Source organism: Bactrocera oleae, chromosome 5 (genome assembly GCF_042242935.1).
Source record: "Bactrocera oleae isolate idBacOlea1 chromosome 5, idBacOlea1, whole genome shotgun sequence".
Lineage (NCBI taxonomy): Eukaryota > Metazoa > Arthropoda > Insecta > Diptera > Tephritidae > Bactrocera > Bactrocera oleae.
This window is the reverse complement of record NC_091539.1, coordinates 42,181,094-42,200,103: the sequence shown is the minus strand read 5'-3', so window position 1 is coordinate 42,200,103 and position 19,010 is coordinate 42,181,094. Positions and strand designations below refer to the sequence as shown.

At 34.6% G+C, this 19,010-nt stretch overlaps 1 protein-coding gene across 2 annotated transcripts in view; it reads left to right on the top strand.

Annotated features, from left to right (window-relative positions):
* Positions 1 to 17,453, top strand: part of LOC106627894 (tRNA dimethylallyltransferase) — a 112,667-nt gene extending 95,214 nt beyond the window's left edge. The window contains exons 6-9 of one of the 2 annotated variants that reach the window (XM_070109694.1): positions 12,715 to 12,818; positions 13,745 to 13,896; positions 15,694 to 16,130; positions 17,233 to 17,453. In XM_070109694.1, coding sequence (XP_069965795.1) covers positions 12,715 to 12,818; positions 13,745 to 13,896; positions 15,694 to 16,130; positions 17,233 to 17,406 — 867 coding nt within the window. In that variant the 3' untranslated portion in view covers positions 17,407 to 17,453. Of the gene's footprint in view, positions 1 to 12,714; positions 12,819 to 13,744; positions 13,897 to 15,693; positions 16,131 to 16,804; positions 17,155 to 17,232 lie in introns of those variants that run through there. The other variant, XM_070109695.1, reaches the window with a different exon arrangement.
* The last annotated feature ends 1,557 nt before the right edge of the window (positions 17,454 to 19,010 follow it).

The window sequence follows — 19,010 nt, the reverse complement described above, 5'->3', positions numbered from 1 at the left end:
AGTTTATCTGTTCATTCTCTGATTCTTCCTGATATTAAACGATTAAGGATAAGGACTTGTATAAGAGCCATTGTTTCTGATTAGTGCTTACGAAAATTTAATATTGGGAGCAAAGTAGTTACGCCTAATTAGTGATTCAAGTTACCGAGTGATTGTAAGGCATTATCCTACTATGTAAGATTGACAAATGGCCCCTCGTCGTTAAAGTATAGCTCTCCCCTTCAAAGCTGCTTGATTTAATTTTAGTGACGTCACGTTAAAATCAGAATATACATCATGATTACAAAAAAAAAAGGTCTGAAAATAAGTATGTAGTATAAGTATGAGAACTATAATATTTTGCTAATAAAATACTAATTAACAGAAGAAAGGCAAGAAAACACCAATAACGTATATTTGCCAAAAATTAAGTAATTGTCTGATATTTTAGTTTCATTTTCATTTCATTTCGTTATATTTCATTTTTTTATATTTCCTAATGTATGAATATATGCTACTTAAATTACATAGATTTGTAATAAGATTTTTCAATACATCCGATACTATGTATGGTTTGTAATAAGAACAAAGCCAAAAACTTATTTGTAAGAAGGTAATACTGTTATCTGCAATATACTCTAGTTTCTACTTCATAAAACTTATATATGTAAACTGAATAGGGTATATTAGCCACGAAGTTTGTAACACCCCAAAGGAAAAGTCGGAGACCCTATAATATATGTATGATCAGCATGATGAACTCAGTCGATTTAGCTAGGTCCGTCTGTCTGTTTGAATATACGCAAACTAGCCCCTTAGTTTTTGAGATATCGAACTGAAATTTTGCAGACGTTCTTTATTCCCAAAGAAGCTGCTCATTTATTAGAACCGCCGATATCGAAGCTCTTTAGCAAATAGCTGCCATACAAACTAAACGATCGGAATTAAGTTATTGTATAGAAAACGTTTGCATTTGACAAGATATATTTAACAAATTTGGCATGGGGTATTAGCCAAAGCAACGCTGCAATCTCCGAAGAAATTGTTCAGATCGGATCATAAGAGCATACAGCTCCCATATAAATTAACCGATCAAAATCAAGTTTCTGTAAGGAATATTTAGTATTTCTGAAGGATATTATAGTGCCGGTAAACCGAGGTGAACGTTTTTTCTTGTTTAAAATTTTTTTGTCTTTGCAAAACAAACATGAAATATGACAAAAAATTATACTTTTTAATTTTTCAATTACTTGGAGAAGATAGTCTTGACATGTAAGTTGGAAGTCGGCATAATGATTATAGCCACTATCTGGAAATAATTCAAAACATATTGTATAAACGTACAATAATAAAGTAATTAAGCAAGCGTATGAAATAAAGACTTAATCAGCACCCTCCATTAAAAAGTGTGCGCCGCCGGAAGACACTATGTGATGTTGCATTTTGCTTGCAACTGTCTATCTTTTATATACCATAGACGCTATCGTTGTGTGTGGAAGGAGACACTTTTGTCACCTTTACAACATTCTATTTATGTTCGTTGAAGTGTTGAGCTGACGCTTCTTCACAATTATAAATTTAATGCGACATGTAGCAAACCATGTTGTTGTATTGTTCTCCCATTTTCTTGATTTTTTTTTTAATTTTAGTCAAATTTTCCATCACCAAAATAGCATTAGTTCTAATTTTCTCGATATTTTGTAGTAAGCTAACGGCGCTTGCATACTCCTGCACAAGTCTTTCGATTTATGATAAAGAAATAAACAAAGCGGATAAATAAAATGTCAGGAGTTGAGAACCAAAAATAATTAGAAAAGAGACAATTCTGAAAAATTCCTGTTCGTTTTAAGTTTCTTCGGGGATAGGCAGACAACAGCTGATTGCTGATGGTGCAGTGTCAGCCTGATGCAACACACAAACCAACTGCGGGAACAAGCGCTGCAACCGATGCCCACATCAGCTGATACATCTATTTAAAATTTTCAATAGCTGCCGTTTTAATTTTAATTTTTTTCCAATCTCTAGCGTACGTTTTGTCACTCATATATACAATATATGTATATATATACGAGTATATACCATGAAATGCATTTTTGTCTAAGCCGTTTCTATTTCGAATGCTTATTCCACCACCTTTAAATTATCGAAATTTATGCATTTCATCTTTATCCATCTGTATAATTTTTGCTTGAATGAACTCAAAGGTGAAATTAAATTAAACAGTGAACATTTAAAAATTGTAACTTAATTGTATTAAATACATTTCCTTAATGAACTTTGATTTTATGAAATCAGAAGCAAAGTTTAAATACTTGATATTCAGAAACCTGTTGAAAAATCCTATGGTTCTTTTACTGTTCGTTACTAGAAGATAAAAGCTCTAACGAAATATGGAATTGTTCACTCAAGATATATAATATTTCAAAGTCACTTAGGATGATTAATACATCGGTCGGACTTGTTCTTTTCAACTATGTAATAATTTTTTGGAATTTTCTGCAGCATTTAAATGTATGCTTTGTTATTTATTAGGTATTTACCGTTTTTTGGCCAAAGCGAGACACTACCGTATATATCTTGTACGAGAGCATACAGTGATTGGTGGGCCGTGCCTAGTAGAGACAAAGGTACAATATTACTTATTAATTTTTGATAGGAAATAATAAAAATAGGAGAGACAATTTTTACTTCATTAATGTTTTCGTCTATTGTTCACGTGCTCGAGTGTCCGGCACGCTCTTTGTCGTTCATCTTCTCGACCCTCTGAGAATATTTTGTACCACCGATAAACGTTGCCTTTGTCCAAGGTAGATTCAACATATGCCACAATCAACATTCGGAATGCGTCCGCACTTTTACCATAAATTTATTTTTCACACAAAATTTTATAAAAATTGTTTGATCCATTTTTTTTAGAATAAGCAAAATTCGAAGACGAACCAAAACACGACCAAGCAAAACAGCTGTCAAAAATTAACTAAATCTTCAAAATGGCCGACCTTGTGAGCAAGTAAGGGATATATAACGCAACAAAACGATCGAAAATCAAATACACGTAGCCATGCGAAAATTCAAAATTTGCGATACTTTTTGAACAAACCTCGTATGTACAGGTTATTTTCTTCATTTGTATTACAAAAATTCAGTAAAATCTGCTTTACAGAAAGCGCTTTTTCAGGTTTAGGTAATGCCATGATGCATTGGCTGTAATACTGATCTCATGTTGGAAGAGAAATAAGCGAGCTCTATATACATATTTTAATTTGTCTTTGATCTTCTTATTTAACAACGAAAAATAAAATGTCTCTGTAGTACTGAACCTTTTGCTCAGGTTTCAACAATTAAAAAAATTACACTTAGCATTCTTAGATATTTATTATATACCCTATATATGTATGTATGTATTATATATAATGTTAAGTATTTAAATACATTTTACATGTTGCTGACATTGTGTTGCTTTACAGAGTTTTATATGTATAGTTATATATACGAGCAAGCATATACGAGTGCTATGTATGTCAGTTACGGCGAATTTCCACCTCTTCATACACGCACACTCACAAATCTACAATAATCAGTGCATTTTACGCATAACAACAACATTTGCAGCTTAGCGGCACACATCTGTGTACATAAGTCACTTCACACGTCCGTACATTTTGTTGGCCTCACGTCTTTAAGATGCCACCAACGTTCTTTGCCAATTCTTTTCGCAATTTTTTACGCAAATTTATGGTATTCAAATCTTCCTTGCGTCTCTACCGGATTATCGGTTAACCCCTTATGCGATTATAATTCTTCATTTCCCTCCGCCACCGCACCGCTCTACCGCTGTACCCTCCCTCTTTACATTTTATCGCTGCAATCGTGTTGTGTCACGCATACACCCATACAAAGTTAAAGCTTTAAAGCCGATTCTTTGAGCTCACGATGGAAAAGAACCTGTAAAACTCCTTTCACTTTACATTCCTATCCATTCGACATTCTTCTTCAATTACGACTCGCATTCTAACGCGCCCCGCTGGCCGCACGCAATCTACCGTTCACTTGTTCCTATGCCAATCTTTCACTTCCAGCTGTTGGGCGCATTGGGTTTACATTTGCGTGTGTTTGTATGTGTGTATGTGCGTCGTCGCTCAGCGAAATTGTTTGTTCTGGCATCGTAAAAGCGCCTACTCGGAGTCATTTTGGCCAAAAGCCAAATGAGTCGTAAACCACTGTTCAAGCCAACTCGATATCGCCAAAGCGACAAAGAAGTCAAAGAACGTCTTCGACTTCTTGTTACAACTATCGATGTGTTTTTGTTATTGTTGCAGCTTGTTTGGTGAATTTAGCGTGCCGGCTGGTTACCGCATCTGCATGCTAATTTCACATTTGACGCAATCGCGTATTTCATTGTAATGCGTCGCCATCATTAGGTGTAGTGAATGTCGAGGAATGCACACAGACATATCTGGTTGCAAACACACACACATACATACATACATATATTTATATATAAATACATACATATACACATAAATATGATCACACACATTTATTGCTGGACATTTGTAAGTTTTTCTCTAAGTGCATTAACTTCGGCTTAACAATTAAACTGGTTGTGCAGTTGCATTACAGTTAAAGAAAAAAACAACAAAAATAAAAATAAATAACAAAAACAACTTACTTTAGGTCACTGCAGCGCAGAATGTCGCGGAATTTTAATTTTCATATCAATAAATAATTGAGACGATTCAGTGGAAATAATAAGAAAAACCGCTAACTTGAGCTACATATGGTATATGTAAACTTACATACATATATACTTGTATATATATGCATGCGTGATTGCAGCCCTGTTATGCCTAAAGTGATGATTCAGCAATGGAAAATAAATTAAAATGTTTTTTCTTTTTGTTTCTTCGAGTGATAAGCAATAAATTTAAGTAATATAAAGACAATAACATAACAAACAAGTAAGAAAGGGCTAAATTGGAGTGTAACTGAACATTCTATACTTTCAGTAGCTGGAACGTTCAAATCCAGGAAAATCCTTTCAGGTGGAGCAGAACTTCATATTGAACAAAAAAAAGCGTTAACTTTCGGTTTTTTATTAATTTTTCAAAAGATGATAACTTTAAGTACTTTTGTCCAATTTTAGTCAAATATGCGTTTTTTTGTTCGTAAACTTGTTGCCAACGAGATGCCATCTTCATTATACCCCTCTCGTAGAAGGCTGCGTCCCTACTGGCAAAAACTCGGAGAGCCAATTTTCACAGGCCTCTTTTGAGGCCAACTTCTCACCATTAATCGCGTTCGCCATGGGTAGGAAAAGATGGTAATCACTTGGTGCCAGGTCCGGACTATAAGGTCGGTGCGTTAGGACCTGCCATCCGAGCTCCCGGAGCTTCTGGCGTGTCACCAAAGACGTGTGTGGCCTATCGTTGTCCTGATGGAACACAATTCGGCCTCTGTTGATCAAAGGTGGCCTTTTCTGGTTGAGTGCTGCCTTCAAGCAGTTGTTGGCAGTAGAAGGCCGAATTGAGCGTTTGGTCATAGGGGAGCAGCTTGTAGTAGATGATTTCTTGCCAATCCCACCAAACACACAGCAAAACCTTCCTGGCTGTCCATCCGATCTTGGCCACCGTCTGGGCCGCATCCCCGAGCTTTGTCCACGACCGTTTGCGCTCGATGTTCTCGTAAGTGACCCATTTTTCATCGCCAGTCACAATCCGCTTCAGAAACGGGTCGATTTTGTTGCGATTCAGTAGCGATTTGCAGATGGAAATTCGGTCCATCATGTTTTTTTGCGTTAGTTCGTGTGGCACCCAAACATCGAGCTTCTTTTTGAATCCAAGGTTATGCAAATGGTTCCAAACGGTTTTCTGGCTTATCTTTAGTTCTTCAGTCATTAAATAAGTGCTCACGTGACGGTCTGTTTGAACTAATATTTCCATGATTTTATCGCAATTTTCGACGACCGGCCTCCCGACGCGTGGTGCATCTTTGACATCGAAATTACCGGAACGGAACCTAGCAAACCAATTTTGTGCTACACGTTCGTTTACAGTATCGGGCCCATAAACTAAATTAATGTTTTCATCCGCTTTGGCTGCTTTTTCGCCTTGATCGTCCATCTTTGACGAGCGCTCACAGCGTACTGAGTCAATCAATCGAAAAACTTTTGGCGCGAATAAACACGTTTTCAGCGCCGTATAATTTGACATGAGTGTCGCATCATATAATACTCGTACTATGGACAATAACGCCATCTCTTAGAAAAAAAAAGAACGAACTTTTTACTTGACCAATATTAGGTTTATGGGGGTTAGAAGAAGCTTTGGTCCGATTTTTATTATTTTTGACACAAGTGCAACTTATTATCAGGAAAAGATGCTCTTTGAATTTCATTAATGTATCCCACAAAATAAACGATATTTTCAGAAAAAAAGTTAGCCACAGACGGTGCCATCCACATTTTTGGTATTAGCGTGCTTTAAAATTATGGTTCGATTATTTTTTGATGTGAGACGATATTTAAATGTACTAGTTTTGCTAACTTTTATTCAATACCACCATTGCTGCTTGATTTGTATACTGGAAAGTGAAAGAATCAGATGGAAATTGTATTGTATGGGTTGTAAGCGTGGTTTTAGTTCGATTTCGCCCATTTTCACAATGTGACATTAGAATCATCATGGTTATGTGATGAGCCAAATTGGTGGAGTAATTCCTGGGATATGGGACTTAACCTGGTCGGTGCATTGTCCACTTCTTATGCAAACCATCCCTACCTTAAATTTATTCATAAGCCAAGTGCACACTTTAAACACCTTTAAACAGAGGAAGAGAGATATAAGAGTAAATAGCGTTCTCTAACAGACTGAAGGTGCACAATTTTAGCCGAACTGGTTGAACTTTAATAAAACTGTCAAGCCATCTTGTTATAAACCATTTAAAACATCAAAGTTTTAATTTCTAAACAAATCACATCTTCGCTCTGAATATCGGCGGGGGTTACTTCAACAGCAGGTACAAAAAAAAAATTTTGGTAAACTTAAACTAAAAAAGAACGATAATATTCCCCATTATTGCTGTACACTCTCAAAAATAATTCGAGTAATATGTTGTAGTGGGGTGTTTGGACCTAAGTGGGGAGTTACAATGTTTGTTTTCTACTAGAATGTTTCTGGAGTTTAAACAAGCCAAAGTGCTTTAAAATGGTTGTAAACTTATCTAAGAAATTCAAAATCACTATATTACTTATTGATTGAAAAAGTTCACAAATATCTGCACGAACCTTAGTGATACATAAAAGACATTGTTTTTGATCGGCCAAACCTTAAAGAGTAGAGAATCGAACAAACAGTTGGTATAAATCTCATAAATTGGTATCCATTTCAAAAAAACGCCTAGAACAGAAACACGTTGTGCCACTTTAATGACAACCCAAAGCATGTATATGTTAGAAGTGGCGAATCGAAGACGCCTTTTAGTAAGAACGAGCTAGTGGTACTGGCATAAATCTAAGAAAGATGCCAAGAATCGGAAGAGGTTGCACCCCTTTAATGAGGTATCCATATGCTCCGCTGTAGTGAAATGAGCTGCATAGTTTTTGTTGCTGTTTGCAGAAGAAAAGCAGTTCAAACATGCGTGTAGAGCAGTGCGAATCGAAGACGGCTAGTCCAACTATTCTCACTCAGTGTTTAAGCTGTAATGATCGCTCCCTATAAATACTTATAGATCATTGTAATTCATAAAAAATACGCACGCAATCTGAGAGAAGTGTGATAAAAATAATTGGCTTTCTCTATTTACTTTGTATAAGAAAAGTTGAAAAAAAGTAAATAAGAAAGAAATCAATGGTTTTATTATATTTAACACAAACTATGAGACATATTTACAGCCATGCTAACGCAGATAAAAACATTCATAAAATGCAATAAATAAGTATTTATTTACATATGTATGCTTGAGATACCTTGCGTATGTAGTGAAAAATTCAATCGAATCTAATTGTGGCTGGTGAGTTGGTGGCGTACATGGAGAAATGTACGGCACATGCTTGATTTTAAATTTAGATACGAAAATTAGAACAAACTGATAAGATATTTGTTGGCGGCTTGATGGCAAGCTTTCATTAGCATTAGCAGCGGCAAGGAATTCAACAAATGCAAAGGTGATGGCATTGCTCGGTTGTCAAGTTGTAAACAAAAGCCTTCCAAGCACTTGGGCCCTTATCAACTTAATATCAACCAAAAAAAACCAAAATAAAAAATAAAAAACTAAAAATAAAATAAAAATGGCAAGAACTTTGATGCCAATGACCAACAGAATTGACGAACAATTTATTAAACCTCTTTTTTTTTTGTTTATTTATTATTATTATTATTTTTTGTTTGTTAATGCATACATATCTATCTTTTCTTTTTATTATACGAGTAGTTAACTTAAACAAATATACTAAAAAATAAGTAAGGAAGGGCTAAGTTCGGATGTAACCGAACATTTTATACTCTCGCAAAGTCAAATGGTATACTCGTTTGAGATTTCTTTGTGGATTGGCTGATATTTTCGGTAGAAGGTCAACTATAGGCCCTGGGGCCCACATATTTAGTACTTAGGGGCTTGAACAGTTTTGGTTCGATTTAGACAATTTTTGGTCACAAGGTGGCATACTTTAAACGTATTATTCACTCAAAGTTTTACCCCGATATAATCATTGTTGCTTGATATGCATAGTGGAAAGTGAAAGAATCAGGTGGAATTGAAAATGGTGTTATATGGGAAATAGGCGTGGTTGTAGTCCGATTTAGCCCATTTTCGCAATATAACATAGAAATATGAAGGGAACGTTATGCACCGAAGTTGGTTGAAATCGGTTAAGCAGATCTCAAGATATGGGTTTTCAACTAAAAGTGGGCTGTGCCACGCCCACTGTAAAATTTTGAACGCGGTTCCTATAAAGTCATCTCATACCATCCCAGAGATATAATTTAATTTCTCTGGCGTGTTTAGTGCTTGATTTATCCCGCTTTTAGTATTTTTTAACAGTACCGTTATATGGGAGTGGGCGGGCAAGTCACTCGATTTCACCCATTTTCACACCGTCAATAGAGGTTCTAAAAACATTTGCTTCCAGTGAATTTTGTTATTATAGCATTAGCGGTTTAGGAGATATGCACATTAAACCTATTAGGGGCGGTACCACCCACTGCAGATGCCCCTCCCTAATGTGATCCTGTGTACTAACTAACAATCTTGTATCTTATTGCGGAGCTTAGTTATGGCAATTTATTTGTTTTTGATTAATGGCGTTTTGTGGGCGTGGCAGTGGTCCGATTACGCCCATCTGCAATACCAACCGTCTCACGGTACCAAGAAACATGTCTACCAAGTTTCATAAAGATATCTCAATTTTTACTCAAGTTAGAGCTTGCACGGACGGAGGGACAGACAGTCACCCGGATTTCAACTCGTCTCTTCATCCTAATCATTTATATATATATAACCAACCCTATATCTAACTCGATTAGTTATAGGTGATACAAACAACCGTTAGGTGAAAAAAAAATTTATACTCTGTAGCAACAGGTTGCGAGAGTATAAAAAAACGATTGCTGGGATTTTAAATAGAAAAAGTAGGTCAAATGTGTATGTATTTACTGGTGATATAACATGTTATCTATAATCGTTGACCAAGCTACGCACTTCATAGTACCTAAATATGCTTAATATACCGTACACTTAAATGAAGGCAGATTTAAGAGATATTTACACTCAGGCTGTCACCGTGGGTTGAACTCATCAGTTAATAAATTTTTGCGCTATGAAGTAGATATCTTCTCGCAGAAGCCAATTTTACGACTGCCGAAAATTTACAGATTTTTTTTTATGTGAAACCTGGTTAGCACGCTACGTTAGTATAGTTATTTAATTGCAACGAAATTGTGTTACCTAACAAAATATCGTCACTTTCGTAGTATGCTTAACGCCGATTTGCTTAACTGCTCTGGGTAATAAACGGGCGGTTTTAAACTAAAACAAGAAAAAACGTTAACATGGTTGCACCGAAACTATAATACCCCATGCAGCAAATATTCTCTTCTAAGCACTCAGAATAGCTCTCTAATGTTATTGAATAATAGGTATTATTGTATACATACCATATATAAACATATAAAAATTTTGTTTAAAAAATACTATTCTAATTTATGTTATTGACAAAGTCAATTTTTTTGTCCCAGCTACGAGTTCTAATAGGCCTTCATGTGTGGAACCCCATAGGAATTGGTGTTTACTTCATTTGAAAATAAACAATTAACTTTTTTCAACAAGCGGGGAATTTCGAAAGAATTAATATAGAATGACTCCTTAAAAGTTTGACGATTGTTGTATGATTTCTTTAAATGTGTTTATATGACTTCGTAACAGCGAAAAAGTCATAGTACTAAAAGACTGTGTTCATTAGAAGGTAGTTTAGTTAAGAACCTCAAGAATCGCTATTATGAACTTCAATAAAATTAAATAAAAAAGTTCTTAATTGAAACTCATTTTAATACTCTATTTTCCAATACGTACAATATTTCGTTCTACGCTGATAAACAAATTATGTTCTTGAAATCAATATATATTGCTTCTAACAACAATGCCATGGTGCATTTATTTACATTCCATTTCTGTCTTCTAAAAAGTACTGTAAAGGTCCCGGCAGTCAAGTTTTTTTTTATTAATATACATATATTTAGTTGAAACAACCGAAGTTTAAGATTAACTGCGAAATGTTAGTTTATTAGCCGAAAACTCGAGCAAGTAGACGATGTTTCGATTTTGATTTTTATTGAAAAGCTCCTGAAGAGACATAATAATAATTTGTATATATGTACATATTTCGTATATATATACTCGAATAAATATGTATTTACGTATGTTGATATAATTTTTGGTAAAATCATACACTATACTATTTCTTCCAGCCAATTTTTATAATTATAATTAATATAAATATTTGTAGAAAACTAATTAGCTACCCGTGTTTCGTAATTCATCGGTAATGTTGAAGATTTTTTATATCTCTGCAGGGTATGCGCCGCAACTGGCATGTATATATAGAATATATTAAAATATACTTATGCTTATGTTTATACGAGGTTAGTTCGACAAAAAAAAAATTTATACAAAAAAAATAAAGAGAATTTCGGTTAATCATTGAAGCTCAGTAAAAGAGTGGCCATCAATTTCATTTATCAATAATTCTATTTTATTGTATCTAAAAATTTATAAGATCTGCACGGTTTAATCTAATATTGCTGAATTGACAATACTTGCCTGTGTATGAATCCATGCCATTCTGGCAAAAGTAAAGGCAACTGATCTGGATGCTTTTGTTTCCAACAAGCCGCCGTGTTTTCTAATGGCGGTACTGCGTACTTTTATCGTGGTTCTGACAAAACGTTTAAACGTTTGATAATCATATCGGCACCAAAAACATTCCACTTTAAAAGTATTTTAAATCACAATAAGAACAGATACAGAGCAATTTTGGATAGTTTGCTGATAAGGCCGATGCCCGGTATTTAACATCTCTAAGTAATGAAATGTATGTAAATACAATATAATAATATGTCTACATAGATTTTACGGCTGCGGACTTAAATCAAGCTTATCATATACATATGTATATAGGAATACTTTAAAAATTAAAAGCCAGCCCTGGCAGAGGGAAAATGTTTTCTATCTGAGCTCACATTCCGGCAATGGTGAATGCCCCCCTATTTTGTTATATTTAGAGTAAAACTGTTGTTTCTCTTACAAATGCCTACAACATTCCATTCATTTCCGACGGTCTGTTGTATATGGAAGCACCGAGTTCTCCATTTCCTAGCGTACACAGTACTCATATCCTTCACACTAAAAAGTTGGAGACTACAACTAGTTAGGCAAGTTGAAAGCTATGTTCCCAATTCCTCTCAGAGCTCGTTTCGTTTAAGACATTGCTGGTGATATTCTTGGTCTCTATCCTATTTCGTATTCTTACATTACAACAAAGACCATACGATGATTGATATGAGCTTGACGACTGGGGTTTTGGTGCAATTGATCATCCTTAATTAGTAGAATGATATCGGCGACTGCTTTTTAACCTTACGCAGATTTTGTTATCGGATAGAAACTGTATTGCCTAAGAAACATCATATTTTTTGGTCTTGTATAAAAAAAATTTAAAACAAAACGAACTATAACATATTAACTTAATATCGAGCCGCCCACATACATACATCAATTACTGTGCTCAAAGCAATTGTGCTCCAAAAAGGGGCTTTAGGAAATTTCGGTGGAAGTTTATTTATGTTAATGTATATCAGTTATCGATCAGTGCTCATTAATTGCTGAAGTTTTCAAGTGGTATTTAAAAGTTTACTTGGCAGACACGCCTGCCAAAATCAATACCCAATAGATACATTTTTCAAAATACCACAAGCTTAATGCTGAAAGCACTGGCATTTAGAGCTAATGATCTACAGGAAGTTGTAATGTTGGTAATTACAGCTAATATGGTGTTATAATTTAGATCATGGTGTTAACAAATAAGCATATAATTGTTACATACGTAGTTTCGGTTACTTATCATGGTTGGCAGGCACGGCCTATAATATTAATTTTAATAAGTCACTCAATATAATTTTCATTTTACCACATTATCAATTAAATTGTAAGTATAAAAAAACTCACTCTCGCTCTCCCATTCAGGATGTACTCAACGCACGTTTGGACAAGCGAGTCGACGCTATGCTCGAACAGGGTCTCTTGGCTGAGATACGTGCATTTCACAACGAACACAAAGGTGATAAAAGGTAAACAAACGCTATAGAATAGAATACAGATGTATAAAACCCGGAGATATCTAAATATACTATATGTGTATAGCTTAGAGTCCACTTTTGCGCTTGATTAGGAAAGATAATTATATATACATATCTCGCATATCTACCTACATACATCTCTCTCATATGTATTTGTATAAAAGGTCTACCAACAAGAACGACGTGATGTTAAAATTAAATAAAACACAAAATTTGATCAAAATGAGTTCTGTTTTTTTTGTTATGCAGATAATTTTATGCAATTTATGATTTGAACAAGATGTCAGCTAAATGGCCACCACGGCTCTGTTCGCATATCACAACCCATTAAAATCGTGTTATAACGCCCGCTATCGATGGTAAAGGTATTTTCTAAGTCATTTCGAAAAAAAAGGCCCAATAATGCCGTCGTACCCCAATCGGTCAGTTTTTGGGGAAGCAATTTCGTTTCCTGAACCACACGAGAACTTGACTCTTGATTTTTCGATAAACTGGAATTTGTGACAATTTTCAAGCGTTGTAATAAAATGAAACGCGACGTGATGAAGTGGCAAACCTTACTGAACACACTGATACAATTTTACACAAATCCGTAAACAAACGTGGCCGTCATCCCTATTGGTAGACGCTTTATATTATATCACTTGTAGACATACCATATACATACATATGTACATATAGACATACAAGTATATATCAACTGAGCACAGCAAATAAGCGCCGAAAAACCATTAATCATTTTAATCTTTCGATAATCTCTGCATAACTTTCCTACAAAGTGTCGAAGAAGTTTGGCTAGCTTTTTTGTTATAAATATGTACGTAGTTCTATGTTTTGTTATACAATTTTTTATTTACATTTGTACATTTATTTTATTAGCAAGTACATATGTACTCATTATGTTCTCTATGCTTCAGCCAAACCGACAATTCCGCAGCGTACACCCGTGGCGTACTTCAAACAATAGGCTTCAAAGAATTTATACCCTACTTGGAGCAGTTTAATGCGGCAAATGATCAGAAAATTGAAGAGTACTTACGCTTGAATGCGTATAAAATGCCAACGGAAGGTAATTGTATACAATAATCTCGTTCTTTTTTCCCTACTACTTAATGCCACTTAATTTTTGGCATTTTTGATTCGGTTCAGTGTTGACACTGAAAAAAATTATTTGTTAATTTTAAGATATATGGAGGATTTTCTTAAATTGATCAAGTATGAACAAGAACCATCATAGCGTAGTAACTTAAAGTTATTTGAACCTAGGTTTTTAATATGTTTGAAAGAGATCATATCAATAAGTACTTAGTCTACGAATAAAAACCGAAATGTTTGAAAAAATCGAAATTTATTTATCAACATAGGTCCTTTTTATTTCGATACACTTGGCCCAGCGATTCTATAACTTCTTTAATCCTGATGCAAAGCAGGAGTCCATAATGGTAATAACCACTTCATATCACTGAAATTTCTGTCCGGCGATATGGGGAATACGGCAATTGGGTAGAAGTAGCTTTGTTCTATCAATTTGGATGTGTCGACGGTGATGGTGTAATCCGAAGCATTATCATGGTGGAAGAGTATTTTCATATTCGGCATATACTACCATTTTTTTTTGTACAAATCGGCGTTGAATCATCTCAAGATGTCTTATGTAATAAAAACAAGATTGCTACTCCTCTGACAGCCAATGTTATTCATAAAGTCGCATTCCGGCTGAGTGAATTTCTAATATGGAAACTGTTATGAGAAAGTTTTGTCAACCGGATAAGTTAGGAGTTAGTTTTAAACATCTTCAGATCTTACCGGTCAAGGAACGAAATTGTTTTGCCGACTCTAAGAAATGTAGTGAACTACCAGTGAATGAACAGTGTGTAATTCGTTAGACTTCAAGTTCATTTCTGAAATATAAGATCAAAACCTTTCTGAGTAAGTTCCTGTTATCTTCTACTGTGCTCTTATATCTATGAAAATGTAAGTTGGAACTTGAGAAGTTGCCTTAAAAGCATTTGTCGTATGAAGCTCAATGTGCAGATTAATAGTACCAAACTCTTAATCAACTCTAGTTTCAATCTTCCACATTATTTCGGTGTTTTACTTTCGATACGTATAACTAAATTCCTACTACTAGGACTATTAGTCAGTACTATTTTACCGAAGCAAAATCAACATGGACATAGCACGAAGAAACATTGTAGTATTTTGCCTAACTTATGAGGTATGAGGAAATGGCAAATAGCACCTACTTTTCGGAATCTTATAAACTGGGAAAGTAAGATACACGGAGGTTGGGTTCTTTTCAGAGTAGTTTTTGGCGCAGTAGTTTGGTCGTGGACTTTCTCTCACTTAGACATTCTCAAGGCATAAAACATAGATTATTTATCGGTAATTACTAAAGTTTAGCTAATCTGCTCCTTCTTTCCTTTGCCCAACAGGCCGGAAAATAGTTCCTTTCATAGATATTTGAGAATCGTTTTCATATAATTATTGTTATCTTAGGTTTGATGTTTCATTAGGGGGGAAGTGAAATAAGTGACATAACTTAAATGTTCTTTTTAAACAAACTTTTACCATTTTATGTTTAGATCTCAGTTATTTACCATGTAGACACTCACAAATATAGAATTTTTATGTCTATCTGTACCTACATACATCTTCAACAAAAAAATTACCAATTTGAGTCTACTTTTAGACAGATTTCTTTGCAATTCCAAAATCTAAGACATCTAATTTTCCCACACACTCGCATAATAGAGTCGATAAGAAACCAACACCTTTTCTTTCTTTACTCTTATTATATTTTATGTTCACATTTGAATGACTATAATTTTTTTATTGTACAATAACTTATATCATTTGCATGCAGAGCACTTCAAAGCACAAAAGCCGAGTTCAATAAACGTAACACCAGTTCAGAAGCACAAACAAAAACAACAAAAGCAGCACGACATTGATAGAGAAATTGAATTAGAATTGGAGGCAGCGGCAGATTCCGATACAACAACTACAAGTCCACCTTTGCCCCCGGGCCTCGAGGTGCTAAACGCGTGTTTGAATGAACTAAAACTAGTCACACAACGCTACTCCAAGAAGCAAATCAGGTGGATAAATAATCGTTTTTTGGCCAGTAAGGACCGTCAAGTGCCCGATTTGTATGAACTCGATACGAGTGATGTTAACTTGTGGCAAGCAGAAGTGTATAAGCGCGCTGCGACGGTCATCGAAAGTTATCGCAGAGCTGAGGTGTGCGAGATACAGCCAATGACGCGTCGTCAACATCCGGGTGCGGGACTCAATGAGGAGGTAAGTTGCCAGAGATAAGGAATTGCACTCACATTTATAGGTACATCATTGCCACATAGTACAATAAGACATTCAATTGTCAGGCGTATATTTGATGGTATAGCTCTTTTTAGCTTTATAGCAACCGAAGAAGACATAACCTCTTGAGAAAGATACGAGTACATACATTTTATTGTGTAGCGAATATCTAAACCCTGTCTTCTATCGTCCATTCGAAACAGACGTTAGAGTTAACTTTAGGTCTCCTTAGAGAGCTTTTTAATATAAAGCAGTATCTGTACAACAACTAGTACCCGAGTCATGCAAGACAACTCTTAACCCATTATTGGTGAATGTTTGAATCCCTCAGAAGCCTGTTTATAAGATAGCTTATCCGAAGAGAAAGTTCTGAGAAGATGGTACCTATTCCAGTCATAGCCAACCAAGTCAAAGCCAAACTAGCAAACAATATGACGTACAATTGACAATGTAGTATTATACATTGGCCTTTCGAAAAAGTGTTGCCAACTAGGGATTTGAGAATTTTATTACGGTTCAGTATTTTTTTGACGAAAATGGGCGATTATGGAGTAAAGCAGAACAAAAGTCAAAAATAATGTCGATTATTTTATCGTTTATTATGATAAATCTTATATAATCTGGTTTAATATTACTTTAGAATCTATCTCTTTTAGTTGGTAAAAGGAGTTTCAATATCGTTAGTGATGGAAGTCGGTAAGGAGATTAGAAAGTTACGGAAAAGCAGCGAGATCAGTCGGTTGGGTAACCTGCGAATAAAAATCTAAATACCGAACGACAAGATTGTGCAGCCATATCATAAAGGGTTTTGTTTTATTTATCGAATAAAACATTGCGATATCCGAACAACATCGTAAGATTCAGAACCTTTTCGATGGCCTTAGAACTGACACTACAATATAAAGCTTTTGAAATTAAAATGTGGTTGTTAACACATGTTTATGGTATCGGCATATTCACTTTTAATCGATGCGCGAAAAACAAATTCGCATTGGCAGCGGTTTAGAAAATTGTACATATTAAATAAATTACAAAAGTATTTTTTTATTAAAAATATTTTTCAATGTAATTGATTTACTTTTAGACCAGCAACTTCTGTGAGATCTGTCAACGGCATTTCATAGGCGAATATCAGTGGCATTTACATCTGCAGTCCAATAAGCATAAAAAACGAAAGGAGTCAATTGCAAAGAAGGAAAAAACAAAAGAGATTTCCGTGGAAGCCAAAACGGAAGATACAAATGACAAATTTCTTTGATTAAAAAAAAAGAAAAGAATAAATAAACAAAGATTTGAAAAACGAAACTTTAATTTTTAATTCCAATGACGTATTTGATCACCCTTAAATGACATTTTAATCCGACCTTTTCCATTCTGCTTCACTGAGAGTATTGAAACTTCTTTGTTGTTGTTGAGATCAAATTGGTACAATCTTACTGTCTAGAGGTCTAGATGATTATAACTGATAGTTTCATTTAATATATCTAGATGTTTAGTAACTGACACTCTTAAAATAAATTATTGTGAGCTGAACCGGAGGGAGACATCTTTTATTATGAAAGTGACCACGGTTTGTTTTGCTTCTGAAAAAGTAATGAGTTCAAGATATCTTCTTGTAAAAACTCGGTTCAATCTATTCGTAGTTGACTCCCAAAATTTGGTCATACTTTTTTTGTCAAAATATTTATGTAAAAGCCAAAACAAAATATTCTTCTTTAATTTTTAATTAATATCCCAAAATAAATTCACGAAAGCATTCAACATTCAATATTCGACGAAATCTTGAATGGCTTTCAATAAAATTTGGTATTTTATTAAATTATGTTCAAGGTCATATACCAACTTAGTTTTATTCGCATCAACCAAAAGTATATAAAAATCATTTTCAAAGATATATATGTGATATAAACTTAACCGAAGAAGCTAAATTTCATATATTTAGATGAAGTTGATAACGTTAACCAGAGGATGGGAATTCATTATATTAGGGATATGAAGTTTATACCCAGGTTAACACCAAATCCTTACATATTTAGCGCTAAACCATTAATATAATTTTAGAATTTTGAAGAAAACTTGTCCACTTAACTGCATTAAAGTATCACACATTTTGACCAACCTAAACGGTTTATAGTCAGCTGGAAAGTTAGAAATCACTATACAGGATATATTAGGGGCAGAGAAAGGTCTAATGTTGCATTAACCTTTGACATTACTAAAGTATATTTGAGAGCATATTTTCAAGCTATTTTGTTAATAAATAACTCACACACTGACCGACATATTTGGCTTAAGATTTGTAAAAAACAAAAATCATTTTATATACATACATATTCGTATATAGTGTATGGGAATTGGGTATTTCGTATACTAAATTCACATTTTGCCGGTGTGAGACTATAGTTCAACCAATATTATACGTTCACTTAAGTTTTCTAACGATAACGGACATTCAGACCGATATACGCGAAATAAAACCAACCGGAAGTTTGAAAATCTTATATTAGATATATGGAGATAGGGGTAGTATTGACCCTATTTTTACTACAATATTTTTGGCATTACTACATATTGCTAACGGAAAAAATTAGAAGGAATTAGTTTCATTCGGGTACCTCACATATAATCAACGATATATGTATAAGGAGTAAAGTCAGCCGGATGTTTGAAAATCCTGATATTAGTTATATAGGCTAGCGCAAGTTTTCATCCAGATAATTTACATATTGGCCGATATATGAGGTATAAAGTCAGTTAGAAGTTCGAAAATGTTTTTATTAGATACATGGGGGCTAAGATAAAAATTGATCCCAATTCACCCAATTCAATCCATTTTTGACATACAGGATTCCCTCCGAACTC